The sequence below is a fragment of the Cyanistes caeruleus genome, chromosome Z, assembly GCF_971803275.1.
Source record: "Cyanistes caeruleus chromosome Z, bCyaCae1.hap1.1, whole genome shotgun sequence".
Lineage (NCBI taxonomy): Eukaryota > Metazoa > Chordata > Aves > Passeriformes > Paridae > Cyanistes > Cyanistes caeruleus.
In genome coordinates, this window is record NC_141732.1 from 25928973 (window position 1) to 25950442 (window position 21470).

The 21470-nt window shown below is 43.1% G+C and overlaps 1 protein-coding gene across 6 annotated transcripts; it reads left to right on the top strand.

Annotated features, from left to right (window-relative positions):
• Positions 1–7063: 7063 nt before the first annotated feature.
• LOC111944779 (uncharacterized) lies at positions 7064–21185 on the top strand. 6 transcript variants are annotated; one of them, XM_086867073.1, is made up of 16 exons: positions 7902–8256; positions 8569–8624; positions 9095–9230; positions 9983–10050; positions 11034–11175; positions 11916–11995; positions 12981–13122; positions 13863–13942; positions 14929–15064; positions 15806–15885; positions 16714–16808; positions 17005–17059; positions 17478–17669; positions 18870–19014; positions 20528–20582; positions 20896–21185. In XM_086867073.1, the coding sequence occupies exons 1-14, from the start codon at positions 8076–8078 to the stop codon at positions 18900–18902; spliced, it is 1476 nt and encodes a 491-aa protein (XP_086723199.1). In that variant the 5' UTR covers positions 7902–8075; the 3' UTR covers positions 18903–19014; positions 20528–20582; positions 20896–21185. The 6 variants fall into 6 exon arrangements, with proteins under 6 accessions (XP_086723204.1, XP_086723199.1, XP_086723200.1 ...); XM_086867074.1 differs by having other exon boundaries at positions 16717–16808; XM_086867075.1 differs by having other exon boundaries at positions 12987–13122.
• Positions 21186–21470: the final 285 nt, after the last annotated feature.

The window sequence follows — 21470 nt, forward strand, 5'->3', positions numbered from 1 at the left end:
GGTGCTCAGCTGCATCCCAAGCAACACATGTCGACTTGTGATGCACTTCTTCTCCTCTCCAAGCATCAGTACTCTTCTGGAGTTTATCCTGTTTTCCTTTACATTAATAATTGCAATTTAACTCACTGTAATAGAGCTTTTGTGGGTTTTTTGACTTACTGAAAGGCAGAATGCATCCCTAAAATGTTTGCACTCCTTTATTTGTGCAAGGAAGAAAAACTGAAACCATGGTATGCAGGCACAAATTGAGAAGACGCAGCAAACAAACTTGTTTGTTAAAGCAGAGACCTCACAGAGGAAATATGTCTCTACATCATCATGTTCTGCCTAGAGTAGGCAGTTTTCATGCACTGTGAAGGCCAAACTGCTGAAGTTCAAGAATTCATGGCCTGATGATAATGTGTATCTTGTTCTGCCTGCAAAAAACCACACCACCACTCTGTATTTCCTAAAATACTGGACTCATATTCCCAAAATTTTTAAGCTAGGCTTGTGACGTCATCTTTCCAGCCACACTTGCAACCTTACTATTTTCCAATATTTAGAGATCCATTAATAAAGCCTGATAAAAATAATTGGAGGAAGCATTTAAATGACAAGGTAACACAGTAATGTTACTCAGAACTGCACTCAAGTGTGAATGGGAGAAGGTACCTCTCACTGTCCCTGCCTTCAGGACACATCCAATTAGCCTCCTCTGAAGTGTGGAAATACAGACAGGTCTCCCCATTCATTTTTGCTTCTTAAAGTACCCAGATATGACACCTGTTCCAAACTAGATTTTATAGCCATGATAAAAAAATCTATTTGGAAAAACCTGAAGAGGAGGTGTGCAAATATTTGACTTTCTAGGTTAGAGCTGGTATAATGGGTTGAGTTTTGTTGGTCTTACCAACAAAGAGAACTTCCTTCCACCAAGAACACAAAATGGTATAATACAGGAAATATTGTGAAAGTTTAAATTGAATTGAACTATTTAATATGGACTTTATTTCTTCTTTTCTGACATTTAGTCTTCACAGGAATAATATCCCTCTGCAAAAAAACCAAAAACTTCTCCCCAGAAAATCAGAAGAAAAAAACCACCAAAAAACAAAACAAAACAAAACAAAAACAAAAAAAACCCAACAAACAAGCAAACAAAACAAGTAAAAGAATCTCTGGAATGTCATTTGTAATTCTGACAAAAATGTCATTAAGACTAAATGCTGCAGCTTACTAGAAAGATTCACAGTTTCAAGCATTTATAGTTTATTTCTTTTGTCATTAAAAACAAAGAAAACAAAGGATACTATATAAATCAGTTGTAGTTTTTTTCTGAATGCAATGTGGGTAATTATAATTACTGAGCTTTTACTTTTTATGAGTGTTGTTTAGATGAAATTCAAAGTATGAAAAAGTTAAACTCTGTTACCATATTGACATAATAACACAGACGTAGGCACTTTTTGCAAATGAATTTGCCATGCAAAAGGTTTCCCTTGACTTCAAAAGAGTCAGGTAATCTACAGATGAGACACTTGAATTTTTCTCTTGCTTCTAAATGGTGCAGCTTCAAGGACATGATTCAACATAGATCATTTGATCTCTTAAAGGAAGGATGTGATTACAGAATAAACCAAAATAAACATAGATATGTGTGTGCTTATAATTTTGGAATTCAGCCAGTTTCATTAGAAGGACCTGGAAAGTCCGTAAGCCTACACATCCTTTCAGATGAGTTACGAATGATTTATGGTCCTGTACCAAAACTCATTTTCATATTTTAATGTGAAACATGGCAAGCAATGTTATTGCTTGCATTCACTGAAAATTGACATATATTTTTTGACCAGTAAGTTTTTCTCAGTTCAGCTAAAACCTTTACAAAAATTTTTTAGCAAAAGATTGAGCATCTGTTCTCCTAAGTTATTTGTAGAGACTCTTCTGTAAGCAATTATTATCTTGTAAATGGTTCAGAATATATGCTGTGGAGTTGACATGTAGAACCAGAGGTGTTTTAATGTATTTGAGCTTTTGGATGCATTACTTGCACAGATTTCTTCATATTCTTGACTGGATGAGTAGCATTCTTAAATTTATAGTTATACTTTACACATCCCTTGTTTTGAAATAAAAACAATTTCTCATTAAAATTTATGAATTTGAATTTTATGTGGTAGTATTTTCTTTCAAATACCTTAGAGTAATTTTTATGCTAAAATGAAAGTATGTAAAATGAATTCCTGGAAAAATTCTGATAGGCACAGGTTTGCTCAAACTTCTCCCCTGCCCCCAAAAACTTGGAGAGGGTACTGCAATTTCAGGTGAAATGTATGAAACCAAAGAAAACCTTCATATGAACTTTTAAAAATTGAATGTACTATATTTCTTATACTTCTTAGGTGACACCCAGATGGCTTAAAAGGTTGTTTCTAATGTTAATCAAAGTAATGTTTTTTAAAATTTGTCTCATTTCATCAAAGGCTAGAGATATCATTAAAGTAGCTTTGCATAGGGTAGTCTTGCTAACACTTCTCTTCCTGGACCAAGTTAAGCTCAAAAGTAGGAAGGCATTAAAACAAAAGATATATTGTCCAAAAATCTGCATAAAAGGATAAACAATTTCTCATGCCATAGTATTTTGATAATACTTGTTTCGAAAATAGAGAGTGTAAATTTTCTTCCATATACGAGTATGCATCTGAAATAAGGTTCAAAGAAAGAAACAAACTTTTTAAGTGAAGATGTGTTATTGATGATCTCTCTGCTTATATTTTGTAAATATGCAATAAGGTTCACAAAGATATCGTTTAAAATTATTTTATTCATAGAATCATAGAATTGCTAAGGTCAGAAAAGAATAACAGTCATTAAGTCCTACCATCAGCCTAGCACCACAACCATATTCACAGGTGCCACATCCACATGCTTTTTAGCAGTTCTAAAGCAGTTCAGGGATTGTGATTCCACCAGCTTGCTGTGCAGCTTGTTCTCTGTTACAACTTTTTCTTCCTTTCTATGAAGAAACTTTTTTCTAACACCTAATCTAAAGCTCCTCAGGTGCAACTTGAGGCCATTTCCCTTTGTTGCTTCTTACATGCAACTGGCCAGCCCCCACCTGCCTATGCCCTCCTGTCAGGTAGTTGCAGAGACCAGTAATGTGCCTCCTCATCTTCTTTTTCTCCAGGCTAAACAAGCCCAGCTCCCTCAGCTGCTCCTCTCAGGACCTGTGCTCTGGACCCTTCCCCAGCTCCACTGCCCTTCTCTGGACTTTCTCCAGCCCCTCAAGATCTTTCTTGCCATAAGGGCTCCAAAACCAGGCACAGCACTCAAGGCACAGCCTCACTGGTGTGCACTACAGCAGGGACAGTCAAGTGCCTGAGCAATCTTTATAAATGTGATGTGATAATTGATGGTACTGAATAAAAAAGAATCATCTCTGAACCCAAGTTCCACAAAGGTCAATATTTTAGTTTATCTCCACTGAAAATGGTGGGTATGACATTAAATTCAAACCAAAAGATACTGTTCACATACCTTTGGGACTATCACAGTGAAAGTTTTGTGTCAGCCCATTTCTAATATTAATGCAGTCTACACTGTGAATATGGAAAAAGTAGACATACTTGCTCTGTAAAACAATCCTTTCAGAGAAAAAGACGTTCCTTTGAACAAAATGCTAATTTGCAAATTACTGATGTGAGAATTTGTGTAGTTCAACTTTATATTGAATTGATAACATAACATCAAAAATAATCTTCATTCTTTTAGATATTATTTCATAATATTTGAAGTTGTTACTTTATAAAATAGTTTTTAGCAGTCATCTTGTTCTAGCTATAGGTTTGGGTTTTTTTAAACTTCTTACCTAGTTTTCAAAAAATTTTAAAAGTTTTAGTAATTAGGGACACTGAACACTACAGCCTATAAAGAAGTTTTAGATGAATAAAGAAAAAGAAAGTTAATTATATTTTTTTTTAAGTCAGAAAATTGGAGACCGTGAAATTATTTAGCTTTAATCTTCGGGATCCAGTTAAAAACTTATTAGTGTCCATTCAAAATATTAAAGAATTTCCAAAGGAAATGCAAAGAAAATGAACAATTATGAAAATACATGTTTTAAGAAAAAGGAACTTTCAGACCTTGAAAATGAAAGTATTACAATCACATGATTTAAGCCTATAAAGTAATGTGGATAGCAGACTGCCTATGCAGGACAATGACAATGCTGAATTCTTCAGTGGATTCAAATATTTCCAAATCAGCTGTCCTTCCCCAGGGAAGTGGTCACAGCACCAGCCAGCCAGAACTCAAGAGGTGTTGGACAATGCTCTCAGGCACTCTCAGGTGATTCTTGTGGATGTCTTGTGCAGGGTCAGGACCTGGACTGTGAGAATCCTTGTGGGTCGCTTCCAACTCAGGATATTTGTTCTGTGATTCTATATTTCTATCTCATGGATTCAGATGTAAGAAAGATCCACAACATCCTAGGAGCACACATATAATGTGTTAGAACACCCAGTGTTAGCAGTGTAATGCATGACAGGGCAAAGCATTGAGTCTCTCAAAGTCAAGGCAAATACCAAGATCAAACAATCAAAAAATTTTTACAGCAGGAGAGAATTACCAAACATCATCTGCTCCAAAGCAGAGGCACACACTTATGCATTGGGATGCTTTTCCAGGAGTGCTGGGCCCTTTAGACCACTGAACCACCCTCTTGACTAAAAGCAGTTTTGGACTTGAGTGTCTTTCAGGTACCGGGAGGACCTCGCTGGTCGAATGGCACCGCTAAACTGAGACCACTTGAGGTCTGGCACTGGGACTCATGTGGACATCATCAAGTCCTTCCTTCCAAACTTGGAGGCTGGGTGCCATGTGACCTGAGGGGGACCAGTCATGATTTTTGAAGCTGTTTCCAACCTGCATAAGAATCAAACATTTTTGTCCTCTGTGGTAGTTTGTAAGGCATCTTCATTTAGAGATGCATAGATTGAAGAAATTAATGTAGTGCATGTGCCACAAAGGGCTACATTTGGCATATTAGGCTACACCACAGTGTATTTTGTTGGCTTGGATGTGGGACTTAAAGTGAAAGAGAGCCATCTTTTCCTACAAAACAAAGAAACAAAAGAAGAATTGATGTGGTCAATTTTGAAAATGCACTTAATATAAAATCAGAGCAGGAATTTTTGTAACAGGCTGACTTCAGAATCTATAAGATGTTGATAGATTTTTTTACTTGATCATGTAAGAATATTTAAATATAAAATATATAATATTATTTGAAACAAAAATAACTTTCAAGCCACAGACCAATCTTAACAGAACTCGAGAAAACATGACAGTGCTGGAACAGTGAAATTCCACAAGGCTTTCTGCAAATATCAGATTGAAACAGAACAAGGACTTAACAATTTCTTTCCACTTGACTGAAGCCTCTACTGGAGAGTGTTAATACACATGGCAAGTAGACAAATGCTAACTGTGAGGATTTTAAAGTAAACCTGCTTCATAATGATCACTGTCCCACCAGACAGCAAAAATGAAATAATTGTTTGCTTTAATTTTCCATCAAACTAAGTAAAGGATAAAATCTCTTCCATTTTTTTCAAACAAACTTTATTTTCAGTTTAGAATTTAGTTGGTTTGGTTTTTTTTTTTAAAACACTACTGACTTTCTTTTATAAGCTTGTTTTCTTAGAATGCAATTAATACAAAGAAAACACTTTGCCAAAGGCATGCTCTTCCTTATTTTTTGGCATATTTCTTCCTGCAGGGTAACTGTAACTACCTAAAATGGTCCAGTGCAGCTGTATACTTGGAAGGACTGAAGAGTCACAGAGTTTATTTTGTATTTACATAATAGATTTGGTGTCAACACTTATTTTTCAATACTAATGACAGAAACGTTGCTCCAGCTTTAAGAACTGTGTGGTTAAAGCTAGATTAAAGTAGAGCTCGACTGACATTTTGGATTTTTACTTCAGCATTGATTTTGGTTAAATCATTTGTTTATGACCAAGAGTCCTTATTTTAATTAGAAAACTGTTTTGGTAAAAGGTAGCAATAAAACTTCATGGAAATAAGTTTCAATACAAAATTCTAGACATTACCCATAAACTTTAATAATTAAACACTAAGGGTTGGTCTTTGCACTTTTCAAGTAAGACACAAGTAATGCATATGGATTCCAATATCTAAATTTTGTAGAGAGACATAGAATATTACTAAAAATCAATAAAGTCTATCTGTTCAATGATCTCCTAAAAATTGAAGGCAATTGAGTAAACTGATAATATTTAGCATATTTAATTTTGCATACATTTATATATATGACCATACATATATAGTTTTATATGTGTATATATGCCTGCAGATGTAAAATATGATGAATGGGTGATTCTTATTATTATCTAGATTTGCAGCAGCTTCAGCTTTCATTTCGTAATATCTAATAATTTATTTACTAAAAGAGTGTCTAATGCTACTGAACTTAAAGGTGAAATGAGATGAAGATAGGCCATAATTGTATGTATTACCCAAGAGAATCATTCATGCGCAGTAGGTTACCCCAGCATTCCAGTTCATGGCAGATTTTATAAGAAGTTTAAACCAATGTTGGCTTGGCTTGGCTCAACAGCATCAGCTGAGGCAATTTTCTTTTAAAATTTTGGTGTTTTAAAAATCGGTTTTGATCTTGGTGCATAGTTGTCAGCAGAAGGAAAAGCACATTTTCAGCTCATTCCATCATTGATCTGTAGGCATAGAAGAATTGGGGATTTTTCAGCTTCAGAAGCCCAGAACAGAGAGACAGCATATTTGCACTGTCCATTTCTTGTATTCAGTGCTTTGGGACCCATACAAGGAGCTTAATTATTCATGTATTAAATGTATATTTGGAATTGCTTTAGCATCTTAGCATTTTTATATAAAGCACGGAATCTCCTCTAGAGTTTTTTCAAAAAATGGAAGAGTCATCCCCACCCATTCTTCACCACTTGATAGCTAATTATCCAAAAGGATGAATTGTAGTAAGTGAGAAATTTTTGTAAGAAATGAGGCTCCTCATGTAGAGCACAAGCTGAACATATCCTTGTGCTCTCCACAGGGGCTGAGGAGCATTCCTGCATCTGGCAGGGCTCAGATGGGTTCCCTGGTGCTCTCAGGAGCCCCAGCCCATCCCCCTGAACACAGGTCTTGTGCCAGAGTGGCTAGAAGGAAAACTGATTATTAATTCTGCTTTTTTTGCTGTGGCACCTTGGAGAGCAGAGCAGGGCCTCAGGAGGGAGGTGCTGTCCCTAGGAGCAGAGCAGACCTCCTCGGCCCTGTTGGGAAATTCTAGTAGAGGAATAGTTAAACACCTGACAATGTCAGGATTTCAGAGACTTGAAATAAGGATCTGAATGGTTAGATAGCTTCAACGGTCTGAAAAAAAAGAACTCCAACAAACTTGGATTCTGTTTTAATTGCTATCTACCCGAGTTCAAGTTAAAGCAGTGCCATAAGAGTTAAAACAGCAAGAGACCAAAAAACCTGGAGGAGGAGGGTTAAGGAAGGGTTTAAATTTCTTTTTGCTTTAGGGAAGTGTGGTTTGCTGGGGGTTCTTAGGCAGCGGGAGGTGCAGCTGTGCCCGTGAGGCCGCACCTGCAGAGCTGTGTCCAGCTGGGCCCAGCAGGAGCGGGATGTGCCTGTGGAGCAGGGCTGGAGGCGGCCCTGGGGATGTGTGGAGGCCTGGGGCAGCTGTCCCGTGCAGCCAGGCTGGGAGAGCCGGGGCTGTGCAGCCGGGAGAGGAGCAGGGGCTGGGGAGGCCTCACTGTGGGCCTTCCAGTGTCCAGAGGGGGCAGACAGCCATGGGGGAAGGGGAAGGTTGGGATCAGATGTTTGCAAGAGCTAGGAGGGTGCTGAGCCAGTGCAACAGACACCTCAGAGAAGCTGTGGATGCCCTGTCCCTGAAAGGTTCCTGGCCAGGCAGGACAGGGCCCTGAGCACCCTGATGGAGTGGGTGGCAGCAGAACCAGGCCAGGGCTGTGGTGCCTCCATGGCCTTCTGGAACTGCATGGGTGAGCAAAGCGCAGCCCCGTTACCTGGGCATGGAATGTTGGCACCGGTTGCCAGGGGCACTCCAAGGTTCTGTTGACACGGGGTCTGTTGAGCCAGTTGATGGACTCTCTGCAGCGCAGCAGACGCAGAGTGTCCGTCTTCTCCATCCCAGCTGGGAATACAGAGGCGTTTGTTTATATTTGCGATCCAAACTTTGGACTGATTGTACAGGTGAGTGCAGACAACTCTTGAAAAGCTGATTGTCATGCTGAGGGGCTGGTCTGGGCTGCAGCATGGGCTGCATGTGGGCTCAAGTGCCAGAGTCACGGACTTCCCCACCAGCTTTGAGCAGGAACTGAAGACCTGGGAATGGGAGTCTTGGGACATGGGGGTATTCAAGAAAATTGGCATTCCAAATCGATAATCTCCCCTGTCCTTTTCTGATAAATTTGGAAGAGCAGATTTCTGTTACTCCAATAGATCTGCAGTGGGCTACGCAAAGGAACCTATGGGATTGATCACCTCCCTGACATTCCTTTTTAGGTGTTTGTCCCACTCACTTGTCCAGTGCTTTTAGAACACCAAACACCATGAGCTCAGTAAGTACATTTATAGTCAATGCTGATCTTGAAACATTTTATGGGGTACTTCTGGGAAGTATTTCAAGAGTTTCTAGCAAAAGCACAAAAATGGAAACCTCTGAAAACTTTACAGAACACGATGTTCTGGAATACTGAAAGTTTTGAATCTCTATGGGTGTTCACAGTAATAGTTCAGAAATGCTTACAGTGTGAGCTGCAGCCTCCTAGAATTGGGAACTGGTCTCCTCATTTGCAAGCCATTGGGACAGGCTCTTGCTTGGCAAGGCAGCTTGTCAGAGATCAGGGGTGATGTCTTTTTTCTGAGGAGATGCACTTAGGTGGGAATGGCCCATAGAATCTTTTTTGCATGTTCCAGCCTTTGCAGGAGTGTGTTGTGTATCCTTGTGTGCTGTCATTGGTGTGGCAAAAAGCAAGTGCCATGTTCATGTTCGTGCCACAGCAAATGCTAAGGCTTTGTTCTCTCTCAGCGAAAGCGCCCTGGAGATACGCTTGACACGGGTCCAGCAGAGAAACAGAGCAGGCTGCTGACCTCCGGAGTCGGTGAAAGTCTGCAGACATATCCAAGAGACCTCGAGGAAAGAGGTTCACCTGCTTTGGAGCCTGGTAAGAACAGAAACTGCTGCTGGACGGTTGGAGATCATTGGAACATGTGCTTTTGTCAGTTCCTAGGCCCTTTTCTGGGGAGAAAGGGAACCTTGGGGTTGAGGAAGGTGGGCTTGATGCCTGCTATGGCATCCCTAAACAACAAGCCCACTGACAGCTGTTTTGGTTTCTTACTGAACTCTGCCCATTGGCCTCTAGTGGGAGATGAGCTGTGTAGCAAAGGCCCCAGGTGCTGCTCAAACACCTGAATGTGTGCTCTGACGAGCTGGCAGTGACTGCAGCTGCCACAGTGGAGGTGGCAGGCTGAGTTTGGGATCTCCCAAGCTAGACAAACATGAACAAAAGATAGTAGTCGGTAGCTGTGGCCCATTCTTCAGGGGAACATGTACAGCATGGTATAGTAAAATTAGCATCCCCTCTAGTCTTGGTTGTTTTTTTCTCCTCTGTGCTAAACATGCCCCTCTGTGAGAGGAATGATCTGTTGGGGTGAACATCTCGTAAGATGTTGTCATCCAACAGAACCTGTGAGGAGCTCAGGTGCTCATCCCCTATTTTTGCCCCTCCGAGGACAGGGCTGGCAGTGCTCCCTCTGGATATTGAAGGCCAAGCTTGAGTGAAATTGTGGACACATTCCTGAAGCGTAGGGCACATCGAAATCAAGCACAGTCTATTCAACAGTGGCAGCCCATTTCATTCCTCTGCAATCTCTCACCTTCATTCTAATGTTCTCTTTTTTTCAATTTATGGCGAAGTCACATATAGCTCAGAAGACTCTTCTGAGATTGATGTTGTCACTGTCAGTGACGATGAGTCTGCTCTGGTAAGTAGTGACTGGCACACTCCTCTCCGTGCTGCATCCATATTAATTTTCTTGCCCTCTGGAATCTTACTGAATCCCCTGGCCTCCAAGGTTGAAAGATGGCTCTGATTTACTACTCTCGACACAGTTCCCAGTCTACCCCAAACACACTCACAAACACATAGATATTGTGTCTGAAACATTTGACGGGGTAAATCCTTCTAGAAAGGATTTCAAGAGTTTGTTGTCACACACTTTTAGGAATGGCGAGGCACTATGACACAGACTCTCACATGGGTTGTCCAAGAGAGCAAGTTTTATTATTCCACTTCTTCTTTTATAGACAGGTCTGAGAGGTAAAACTCTAATGGGTCATTAAAGCAACACATCACCGTCACTGGACAATTGGAACACCACCACTTGAAATTTCTTGCAAGTAAACAACAAGGATCCTAAATAGCACCTGCAGAACGTTGTTGTCCTTCTGCAGGGACTGCTTGGATTCCTCCTTATGCTTTCTCAGGCCACAGTGAGAACCTTGGGTGACTTAGTTTCACACAGACACTGTGCTCCCTGCTTGCTTCTTGCATTCAGCATCCACACTATTGAGACAAATGTACAGCTGTGGAAACCTTTCAAAACTTCATGGAACTCGACGTTCTGGAATACTGAAGGTCTTAAATCTCTATGGGTGTTCACAGTAATAGTTCAGAAATGCTTACAGTGTGAGCTGCAGCCTGCTAGAATTGGGAACTGGTCTCCTCATTTGCAAGCCATTGGGACAGGCTCTTGCTTGGCAAGGCAGCTTGTCAGAGATCAGGGGTGATGTCTTTTTTCTGAGGAGATGCACTTAGGTGGGAATGGCCCATAGAATCTTTTTTGCATGTTCCAGCCTTTGCAGGAGTGTGTTGTGTATCCTTGTGTGCTGTCATTGGTGTGGCAAAAAGCAAGTGCCATGTTCATGTCCGTGCCACAGAAAATGCTAAGGCTTTGTTCTCTCTCAGCGTCAGCAAAAGCGCCCTGGAGAGGCGCTTGGTTCCAGTCCATCTGAGGAACAAAGCAGACTCATGCCCTCCAGAGCAGGTGAAAGTCTGCAGACAGCGCCAAGAGACCTCGAGGAAAGAGGTTCACCTGCTTTGGAGCCTGGTAAGAACAGAAACTGCTGCTGGACGATTGGAGATCATTGGAACATGTGCTTTTGTCAGTTCCTAGGCCCTTTTCTGGGGAGAAAGGGAACCTTGGGGTTGAGGAAGGTGGGCTTGATGCCTGCTATGGCATCCCTAAACAACAAGCCCACTGACAGCTGTTTTGGTTTCTTACTGAACTCTGCCCATTGGCCTCTAGTGGGAGATGAGCTGTGTAGCAAAGGCCCCAAGTGCTGCTCAAACACCTGAATGTGTGCTCTGACGAGCTGGCAGTGACTGCAGCTGCCACAGTGGAGGTGGCAGGCTGAGTTTGGGATCTCCCAAGCTAGACAAACATGAACAAAAGATAGTAGTCGGTAGCTGTGGCCCATTCTTCAGGGGAGCATGTAGAGCATGGTACAGTAAAATTAGCATCCCCTCTAGTCTTGGTTGTTTTTTTCTCCTCTGTGCTAAACATGCCCCTCTGTGAGAGGAATGATCTGTTGGGGTGAACATCTCGTAAGATGTTGTCATCCAACAGAACCTGTGAGGAGCTCAGGTGCTCTTCCCCTTGTTTTGTCCCTCAGAGGACAGGGCTGGCAATGCTCCCTCTGGATATTGAAGGCCAAGCTTGAGTGAAATTGTGGACACATTCCTGAAGCATAGGGCACATCGAAATCAAGCACAGCCTATTCAACAGTGGCAGCCCATTTCATTCCTCTGCAATCTCTCACCTTCATTCTAATGTTCTCTTTTTTTCAGTTTATGGCGAAGTCACATATAGCTCAGAAGACTCTTCTGAGATTGATGTTGTCACTGTCAGTGACGATGAGTCTGCTCTGGTAAGTAGTGACTGGCACACTCCTCTCCGTGCTGCATCCATATTAATTTTCTTGCCCTCTGGACTCTTACTAAGTCCCCTGGCCTCCAAGGTTGAAAGATGGCTCTGATTTACTACTTTCGACACAGTTCCCAGTCTACCCAAAACACACAAACACATAGGTATGAATATGAATCTTGAAACATTTGACGGGGTAAATACTTCTAGAAAGGATTTCAAGAGTTTGTTGTCGCACACTTTTAGGAATGGCGAGGCACTATGACACAGACTCTCTTATGGGTTGTCCAAGAGAGCAAGTTTTATTATTCCACTTCTTCTTTTATAGACAGGTCTGAGAGGTAAAACTCTAATGGGTCATTAAAGCAACACATCACCGTCACTGGACAATTGGAACACCACCACTTGAAATTTCTTGCAAGTAAACAACAAGGATCCTAAATAGCACCTGCAGAACATTGTTGTCCTTCTGCAGGGACTGCTTGGATTCCTCCTTATGCTTTCTCAGGCCACAGTGAGAACCTTGGGTGACTTAGTTTCACTCAGACACTGTGCTCCCTGCTTCCTTCTTGCATTCAGCATCCACACTATTGAGACAAATGCACAGCTGTGGAAACCTTTCAAAACTTCATGGAACTCGATGTTCTGGAATACTGAAGGTCTTAAATCTCTATGGGTGTTCACAGTAATAGTTCAGAAATGCTTACAGTGTGAGCTGCAGCCTGCTAGAATTGGGAACTGGTCTCCTCATTTGCAAGCCATTGGGACAGGCTCTTGCTTGGCAAGGCAGCTTGTCAGAGATCAGGGGTGATGTCTTTTTTCTGAGGAGATGCACTTAGGTGGGAATGGCCCATAGAATCTTTTTTGCATGTTCCAGCCTTTGCAGGAGTGTGTTGTGTATCCTTGTGTGCTGTCATTGGTGTGGCAAAAAGCAAGTGCCATGTTCATGTCCGTGCCACAGAAAATGCTAAGGCTTTGTTCTCTCTCAGCGTCAGCAAAAGCGCCCTGGAGAGGCGCTTGGTTCCAGTCCATCTGAGGAACAAAGCAGACTCATGCCCTCCAGAGCAGGTGAAAGTCTGCAGACAGCGCCAAGAGACCTCGAGGAAAGAGGTTCACCTGCTTTGGAGCCTGGTAAGAACAGAAACTGCTGCTGGAGGGTTGGAGATCATTGGAACATGTGCTTTTGTCAGTTCCTAGGCCCTTTTCTGGGGAGAAAGGGAACCTTGGGGTTGAGGAAGGTGGGCTTGATGCCTGCTATGGCATCCCTAAACAGCAAGCCCACTGACAGCTGTTTTGGTTTCTTACTGAACTCTGCCCATTGGCCTCTAGTGGGAGATGAGCTGTGTAGCAAAGGCCCCAAGTGCTGCTCAAACACCTGAATATGTGCTCTGACGAGCTGGCAGTGACTGCAGCTGCCACAGTGGAGGTGGCAGGCTGAGTTTGGGATCTCCCAAGCTAGACAAACATGAACAAAAGATAGTAGTCGGTAGCTGTGGCCCATTCTTCAGGGGAGCATGTAGAGCATGGTACAGTAAAATTAGCATCCCCTCTAGTCTTGGTTGTTTTTTTCTCCTCTGTGCTAAACATGCCCCTCTGTGAGAGGAATGATCTGTTGGGGTGAACATCTCGTAAGATGTTGTCATCCAACAGAACCTGTGAGGAGCTCAGGTGCTCTTCCCCTTGTTTTGTCCCTCAGAGGACAGGGCTGGCAATGCTCCCTCTGGATATTGAAGGCCAAGCTTGAGTGAAATTGTGGACACATTCCTGAAGCATAGGGCACATCGAAATCAAGCACAGCCTATTCAACAGTGGCAGCCCATTTCATTCCTCTGCAATCTCTCACCTTCATTCTAATGTTCTCTTTTTTTCAGTTTATGGCGAAGTCACATATAGCTCAGAAGACTCTTCTGAGATTGATGTTGTCACTGTCAGTGACGATGAGTCTGCTCTGGTAAGTAGTGACTGGCACACTCCTCTCCGTGCTGCATCCATATTAATTTTCTTGCCCTCTGGACTCTTACTAAGTCCCCTGGCCTCCAAGGTTGAAAGATGGCTCTGATTTACTACTTTCGACACAGTTCCCAGTCTACCCAAAACACACAAACACATAGGTATGAATATGAATCTTGAAACATTTGACGGGGTAAATACTTCTAGAAAGGATTTCAAGAGTTTGTTGTCGCACACTTTTAGGAAAGGCGAGGCACTATGACACAGACTCTCTTATGGGTTGTCCAAGAGAGCAAGTTTTATTATTCCACTTCTTCTTTTATAGACAGGTCTGAGAGGTAAAACTCTAATGGGTCATTAAAGCAACACATCACCGTCACTGGACAATTGGAACACCACCACTTGAAATTTCTTGCAAGTAAACAACAAGGATCCTAAATAGCACCTGCAGAACATTGTTGTCCTTCTGCAGGGACTGCCTGGATTCCTCCTTATGCTTTCTCAGGCCACAGTGAGAACCTTGGGTGACTTAGTTTCACTCAGACACTGTGCTCCCTGCTTGCTTCTTGCATTCAGCATCCACACTATTGAGACAAATGCACAGCTGTGGAAACCTTTCAAAACTTCATGGAACTCGATGTTCTGGAATACTGAAGGTCTTAAATCTCTATGGGTGTTCACAGTAATAGTTCAGAAATGCTTACAGTGTGAGCTGCAGCCTGCTAGAATTGGGAACTGGTCTCCTCATTTGCAAGCCATTGGGACAGGCTCTTGCTTGGCAAGGCAGCTTGTCAGAGATCAGGGGTGATGTCTTTTTTCTGAGGAGATGCACTTAGGCGGGAATGGCCCATAGCACCATTGGATGCATATTGCAGCCTTTGCAGGAGTGTGTTGTGTATCCTTGTGTGCTGTCATTGGTGTGGCAAAAAGCAAGTGCCATGTTCCTGTTTGTGCCACAGAAAATGCTAAGGATTTGTTCTCTCTCAGCAAAAGCGCCCTGGAGAGGCGCTTCATTCAGGTCCAGCAGAGAAACGGAGCAGGCTGCTGACCTCCAGAGCAGGTGAAAGTCTGCAGACAGATCCAAGAGACCTCGAGGAAAGAGGTTCACCTGCTTTGGAGCCTGGTAAGAACAGAAACTGCTGCTGGACGGTTGGAGATCATTGGAACATGTGCTTTTGTCAGTTCCTAGGCCCTTTTCTGGGGAGAAAGGGAACCTTGGGGTTGAGGAAGGTGGGCTTGATGCCTGCTATGGCATCCCTAAACAACAAGCCCACTGACAGCTGTTTTGGTTTCTTACTGAACTCTGCCCATTGGCCTCTAGTGGGAGATGAGCTGTGTAGCAAAGGCCCCAAGTGCTGCTCAAACACCTGAATGTGTGCTCTGACGAGCTGGCAGTGACTGCAGCTGCCACAGTGGAGGTGGCAGGCTGAGTTTGGGATCTCCCAAGCTAGACAAACATGAACAAAAGATAGTAGTCGGTAGCTGTGGCCCATTCTTCAGGGGAGCATGTAGAGCATGGTACAGTAAAATTAGCATCCCCTCTAGTCTTGGTTGTTTTTTTCTCCTCTGTGCTAAACATGCCCCTCTGTGAGAGGAATGATCTGTTGGGGTGAACATCTCGTAAGATGCTGTCATCCAACAGAACCTGTGAGGAGCTCAGGTGCTCTTCCCCTTGTTTTGTCCCTTAGAGGACAGGGCTGGCAATGCTCCCTCTGGATATTGAAGGCCAAGCTTGAGTGAAATTGTGGACACATTCCTGAAGTGTCGGGCACATCGAAATCAAGCACAGTCTATTTAACAGAGGAAGCCCATTTCATTCCTCTGCAATCTCTCACCTTCATTCTAATGTTCTCTTTTTTTTCAGTTTATGGAGAAGTGGCAGATAGCTCAGAAGAGTCTTCTGAGATTGATGTTGTCACTGTCAGTGACGATGAGTCTGCTCTGGTAAGTAGTGACTGGCACACTCCTCTCCGTGCTGCATCCATATTAATTTTCTTGCCCTCTGGAAACTTACTGAATCCCCTGGCCTCCAGGGTTGAAAGATGGCTCTGATTTACTACTTTCGACACAGTTCCCAGTCTACCCCAAACACACTCACAAACACATCGGCATGCCTGAGAATCAGTTGCACAGAGTGGATGAACAAACTAAAAGAGCTTGCTGCTTCAGTGATTCAAAACAGAACACAGAAGTCTTTGATTTTACAAAGTGTTCTAGATGCAGCATCAGTTTAGGACCCCTCATCACTGAGGTGTAAAAAGCAACTGCAGCTGACTGGGTTGCACACTAATTCTTTTTCTTATTCCTCCAAGTCTTTAAAAGGGGTACATTTGGGATTTTTTCTTTTTCCCCTACTATTTTGAAAGAATATGCTTTGATCCAGCCCTCAGAGCACTGTGTCTGCTCAAATTTGGGGTGCCTCTACTGCTCTGCAAAGCAGACACATGCAGCAAACATTGCATGGGAGTTATATCCTGACAGGTTTGTGCCTGAACCTATGCAAAGGCCTCAAATTTCACAACAGACTTTGCATGACCCAGCTCCACTTACACTAAACACAAGAGAGGGTTTGGGTATAGAGGTTTTTTTCTCCTCAGTAGCTGTTCCTATAAAAAGTAGTGCTCAGGATATCACAGGTGAACTTGCCAGTTTGAGGGAGCAAGAGGGAAGAAAGAGCTCAAATCCAATTAGGAAGTGAAACGGGGGAGCAGGAAGTGTAAAGTTCCGCTGGTTCCTAAGTGTGTCCATTTCTATCCTGTTCTACCCCTGCAGCAGATCCAGCAGCAGCCACATCTTTTCAGGGCCCCAGAGAACTCAGCTGAGCCACTGCCAAGGAATGATGGAGTGGCGCCAAGAGAAGATGATGGGTATGTGAGAGAGAATGTGTCTATTAAAACTCTGATTTCATACATGTGGGAGAAAGAGGATTTGCCAAGCCGTAGGGTTCTGCAGAACTCTGTGCAAATACTTCAGACCTGGAATACAGTGGTCTGCCTGGAGGAGAATTAAAATAAATGCAGCAAAATCCAGCAGCAATGTTCTTTCTGGTTCTGTTCCCTCTAGTGCACGGACAGCAATTCTCATCATTCCGCTAATTCCTGAGGCTGACAATGCAGAGGTGAGGATCCACAGCCCTTGCTGGGAAGCTCCAACTTGCACGTCCCTCCAAGTCCCTCCTTGGTGGTGTCCAGAGAGGGAGAATCCCTCGCCAGGATGGCACTGGCAGATCCATGTGTTCCTTTGTCATTCTAGCATTGACTGATGGAGTTCTTTAATCCCAATGCCTGTTGTCGTTTCCTTCCTTCAGCAGCTCTTCCATCTAACATGAAGTGTGTAGAGTTAAAATAGCAGAATTTTTCAGTTTTGGGGAGAACAAGGGAAAGATATAGCTCCAGGCCAAATTGAATTAGGGAACAGGAACAGGGGAGGAGGGAGGAGGGTTTTCAGGTGGTTCCTGAGTGGCCTCTGTTTGTACCCTATTGCATCAGATGTTCATCTGAGAGCAGAATCAGCAGCACCCACTCTGTTGTTTTCAGGGCAGCAGCTGTTTGTGCTCCTGCTGTGAATGTTCTTATCCAAACTTGGAGGGTGATAGCCTACCCTTCCTCACTCCTCTGCTAGAACTGCTTTCTGAGCTGAGGTTTGCATGCAGCACAGGGGGCTCACCAAATCTAATTGTATCTTCTTTTCTTTCCCTTCTCGTGTACATCAATGGAAGCTTCTTCAAGGTGAGTTGATGTTTTACAGTTGGTCATGGACTTTTATCTAGCATGTAATCATGACTTTTGCTCTTTTCCAAGAGCCTCGAGCAGCAGGGGTTGAAACTGTGCTTAGTAAAAGGCACAGGACAGGCTAAAGCTGCTAGCCAGTGTCTTAGAGAATGGTTCCAATGTGTGTGTGTGGTGGCCTCTATCAGTCACAGTGAAAAATCCCTGTCATAAAAGTTGAGTACTTATGCAGAAGGAATTCTCATTTGGTGACGCTTTCTACAGTTTTAATTGATTAGTGATCGATTCTTGCAGAAGACATTGATGCCTGCATTTTCTGAGAGTTAAAAAGCAAACAGCATTTCTTGACCCTCTGGCTGTTACAGACCAGGCCATTTAAAACTGATCTCTCTTGAACTTACTTGGTCAATGTGTTGCCCACAAAAACTGGATTTGTTACTGGGGTGCAACAGGTCAATAGTTCTACACTTGGGAGAGACACTGATTGCTTATTTCAGTGTTGCACTTTCAGTCTGGGTGCTCAGCGGTATTTCACCTATCAGACACGCTCACTATCAAAACTTCTATTACTTACAAATTTTAACAAACAAAGCTGTGTGTAGAGTGAACAAAGCAAATGCTTTGTGTTGCTCCGTAGCTGAGTAGTTGTAGTGTATTAGGAACAACGAGAAGTACGATATGACTCTCTTCGGTGCTTTGTCCAAGAGAGCAAAGTTTATTATTCCAGTTCTCCTTTTATAGACGTGTTCCAGAAGGTCTGAGAGCTAAAACTCTCTTTCGTCATGAAACTTACACATCACTATAACTGGTTAATTGGAACAGCACCCCTTGACTGTTCCTTGCAAGGAAACAACAAGGATTCTAAACAACACTTGCAAAGATTGCTGTCCTTTACCAAGGACTGTTTGGATTTTTCATTATGCTTTCTCAGGCCAGAGTGAGAAGCTTGTGTCACTTAGTTTCACACAGACTGGGTGTTCCTGCTTGCTCTTTGCATTTAGCATCCACAAGTAGTCACAATGTCTGGAAAGGTTCAGCCGTACTCATTGAGAAAGTAGTTTGTTTAAGACTGTTTTTAACCCAGAGGAACAGAGTCCATTTAAAATAGGAACCATTACTGACTATTTATAGAACTCGTTTGAAGGGTACCTCCAGGGAGAGAGAGAATAATAGATCTAACTTCTGAAAATTAAATTACAGTGCATGGACAAGAATGGAGAAATGTGGCAGTGAACACTCAGGAACAGGTGGATGGCTCTGCTGATGGATCAGGACCTAATGATGCACCTGTGGCTGTTGCAGCCCCTGCAGAACAGGCATCAGAGGAGGATATTGAACATTCAGCGTACGTATGGCCATGCCCTACCAAACACGGAATGTTGTGCTTTTGTTTCTTTTCTGTGTAGAACTAAGTTCTACTGCTATGCCTGGTTTATCTTTGAAGCTTGCCCTACTCTACTTACTTCCATACTTCTCCTGTGTTGCATGATGATCAAAGGATACCCTTTGCATTTAGGGAGAAAAAGGCAGCCCTAGGCAGATGCCACAGAACCTTAGAGATGAGGGTGGGGCAATGGCAAGGAAGGGGATTGGTCACAGGCCATAGCTCAGGATTGCATTTGCTTTTTCTGACAAGTTCTAGTAGCCATGTTCCATATGGAAACACTTCCATTGCAATCAATGAGGCTTGGCATCATGGGGCCAGCAGACAGCAGCTGGGCAAACTCCAGCAGAAATTCCCTGCTGGAATGCTGCCAGCTGGCTCCCTTTCTCCTGGAGCTGGAGCCATTCTTCCCAAGGTAGACTTGCACACAGACAGCTGTGGAGGTCATGCTTTTATGGCCAGTGCTGGATGTCACAAGCCCTGATTCGTTTGCCTCTGGGATGGAGATCTTGCCGTTCAAGTTGGGTGCCTGCACAGTAAAATCCCCGTTCTGCAGAGAAACAGGAAAGTCCTGCTGTAGGAGCGCTCCATCAGAATAAGAAAGACGCAATGATTTAGGCTGATTGAATTAAAGCAGGAGTATGTGCCACTAGGGAGGACGAAGAACAGGAGAATTATGATGGAAGGCTTTCTAAAGTGTTTTTTTGGGGTGAAAGGGAAAGGCATAGGTTTCACTAAAGCTGGTGTGCTTTGAGCCTTTGGGAAAGGCAATATAGGAGAGAAATTGCGTAAGGGACTTTTAGGTGTCAAGTCTTAAATATGCCACCTAAAGGGCATTCACTATTCTTTCCACAATGCCTTTTGCCAATGGATTTTTTGTACATGTTTAAGTTTGGGTTGTTATGTCTGTAGGTGAACCAATCCCACCAATTGGTGCATATAGAAAAGGAACACTTTGTTCCTTCAGTTCTGTGTTACAGAACGCAAGTGCTCTGAAAGAACTCAGTGCTGCAGCATTCAACATTGACCAAAGGCTCCTTCCTGGGACTGGATCTTGCCAGAGCCATGTTACTCTGTAGCGTTAAAATTGGCTCCTGCAATGAATATTCCAGGCTGAATAGTTCTCAGAGGACAGCTGGATGCTGTAGTTCCAAAGCTGTTCCTGATGACCTGCTGGAAGGCAAAGCAACTGGCCAGCGCTAAAGACTGCTCTTACTTCAAATCCCAGAGCAGGGTGACTGACTGCACCTTTCTCCTAGTGAAAACCAGGATGCTCTTTCCCTCAAGGCAGGGAGACCCCAAATCCTCACTAAATGCAGAAAACAGAGAGTTAAGGACAGCAGGCTTCTTCAAAGGAAATGTACCAGGGCTAGTCAGTACAGTTGCATGGTTAGGTGAGATTTTATGTATCAATAACCATTGAAGTGTGGTGATATTAACAGCTGCACGTTCTTTCTGCTTCTGTTCCCTCTAGTGCAGAGCCAGGAGTTGTCATCAGCTGTCCAATTTGCATGGACTTTTACTCAGAGGTAAGGATTCACCTCTTGTCATCCTTTGTGCTTTGTGGCAGGAGGAAGAAGCCAGAAGGGGAGTTGCACAAGTCAGTTGCCTGATGTGGGCAGCTGGCTGGAAGCACAGCCCTTGCTGTGAAGCTCCACAAGTCACTTCTTGCTGGTGAATGAAGACGGAGAAGCCCTTGCCAGGATGGCACTGGCAGATCTGTGGGTCCCTCATTGTTCTAACTGATTCCAGATGCTCTCAAGTCTCATTTGTCTGATGCCAATAGAGCAGCAAACTCAAATTCTTTCCTCCCAATATAAGTTGTTGTTTTCTTTCTTCCAGATTATGCAAAAAGGACGACAGCTTTACACTACTGTGTGTGGACACGTGTTCTGCAGCGCATGCCTCCCTGTTGCCCTGGAGACCACCGGCATGTGCCCAACCTGCAGGGCAGAACTCGATCCAGAATTATATTTTCCACTTTATTTATGAGTTCTTCTGCTTCTCAGGGCAGACTTAGGTGGGCCCTGGAGAATAGGTGTAGAGGCTTGTTTCTTTAGGCATATAGTTTTTCTGTACATAGTTTCATTTTTGATAGTTCAGTTATAAATATAAGTTTTGATTGTTTTAAATATAGTCTGTCTGCTCTTCTGTGTTGGACTGTGCTGATCGACAGAGATGATGTTTAACAGGTGGAAATAAGGCTCTTGGTTTGAGCAGTCAGAAGCTCGTTCTTTTCATCACACCATAGTCACTGATTTGGGGGAAATGGACTAAAGCCATGGGCTTTGTAGTTCTTGTGGCCAACAAATAATAATTTAATAATAATTGAATAATAATTGTGGCAAATAAAGTGTGTGTTGTACAGGGAAAGGAAACAGGCGCTGCTTGGGATGCAAGGCCTTGTACTTTTCAGG

What these genes read in the sequence shown, in the direction of transcription:
- LOC111944779 (XM_086867073.1), top strand. Translation starts at nt 8,076, where the DNA reads ATGGAATGTTGGCACCGGTTGCCAGGGGCACTCCAAGGTTCTGTTGAC. An exon ending in TTCACCTGCTTTGGAGCCTG is followed by an intron (nt 15,065 to 15,805) that starts GTAAGAACAGAA and finishes CTTTTTTTTCAG; the next exon opens with TTTATGGAGAAGTGGCAGAT. An exon ending in CTGAGGCTGACAATGCAGAG is followed by an intron (nt 17,060 to 17,477) that starts GTGAGGATCCAC and finishes TGTTGTTTTCAG; the next exon opens with GGCAGCAGCTGTTTGTGCTC.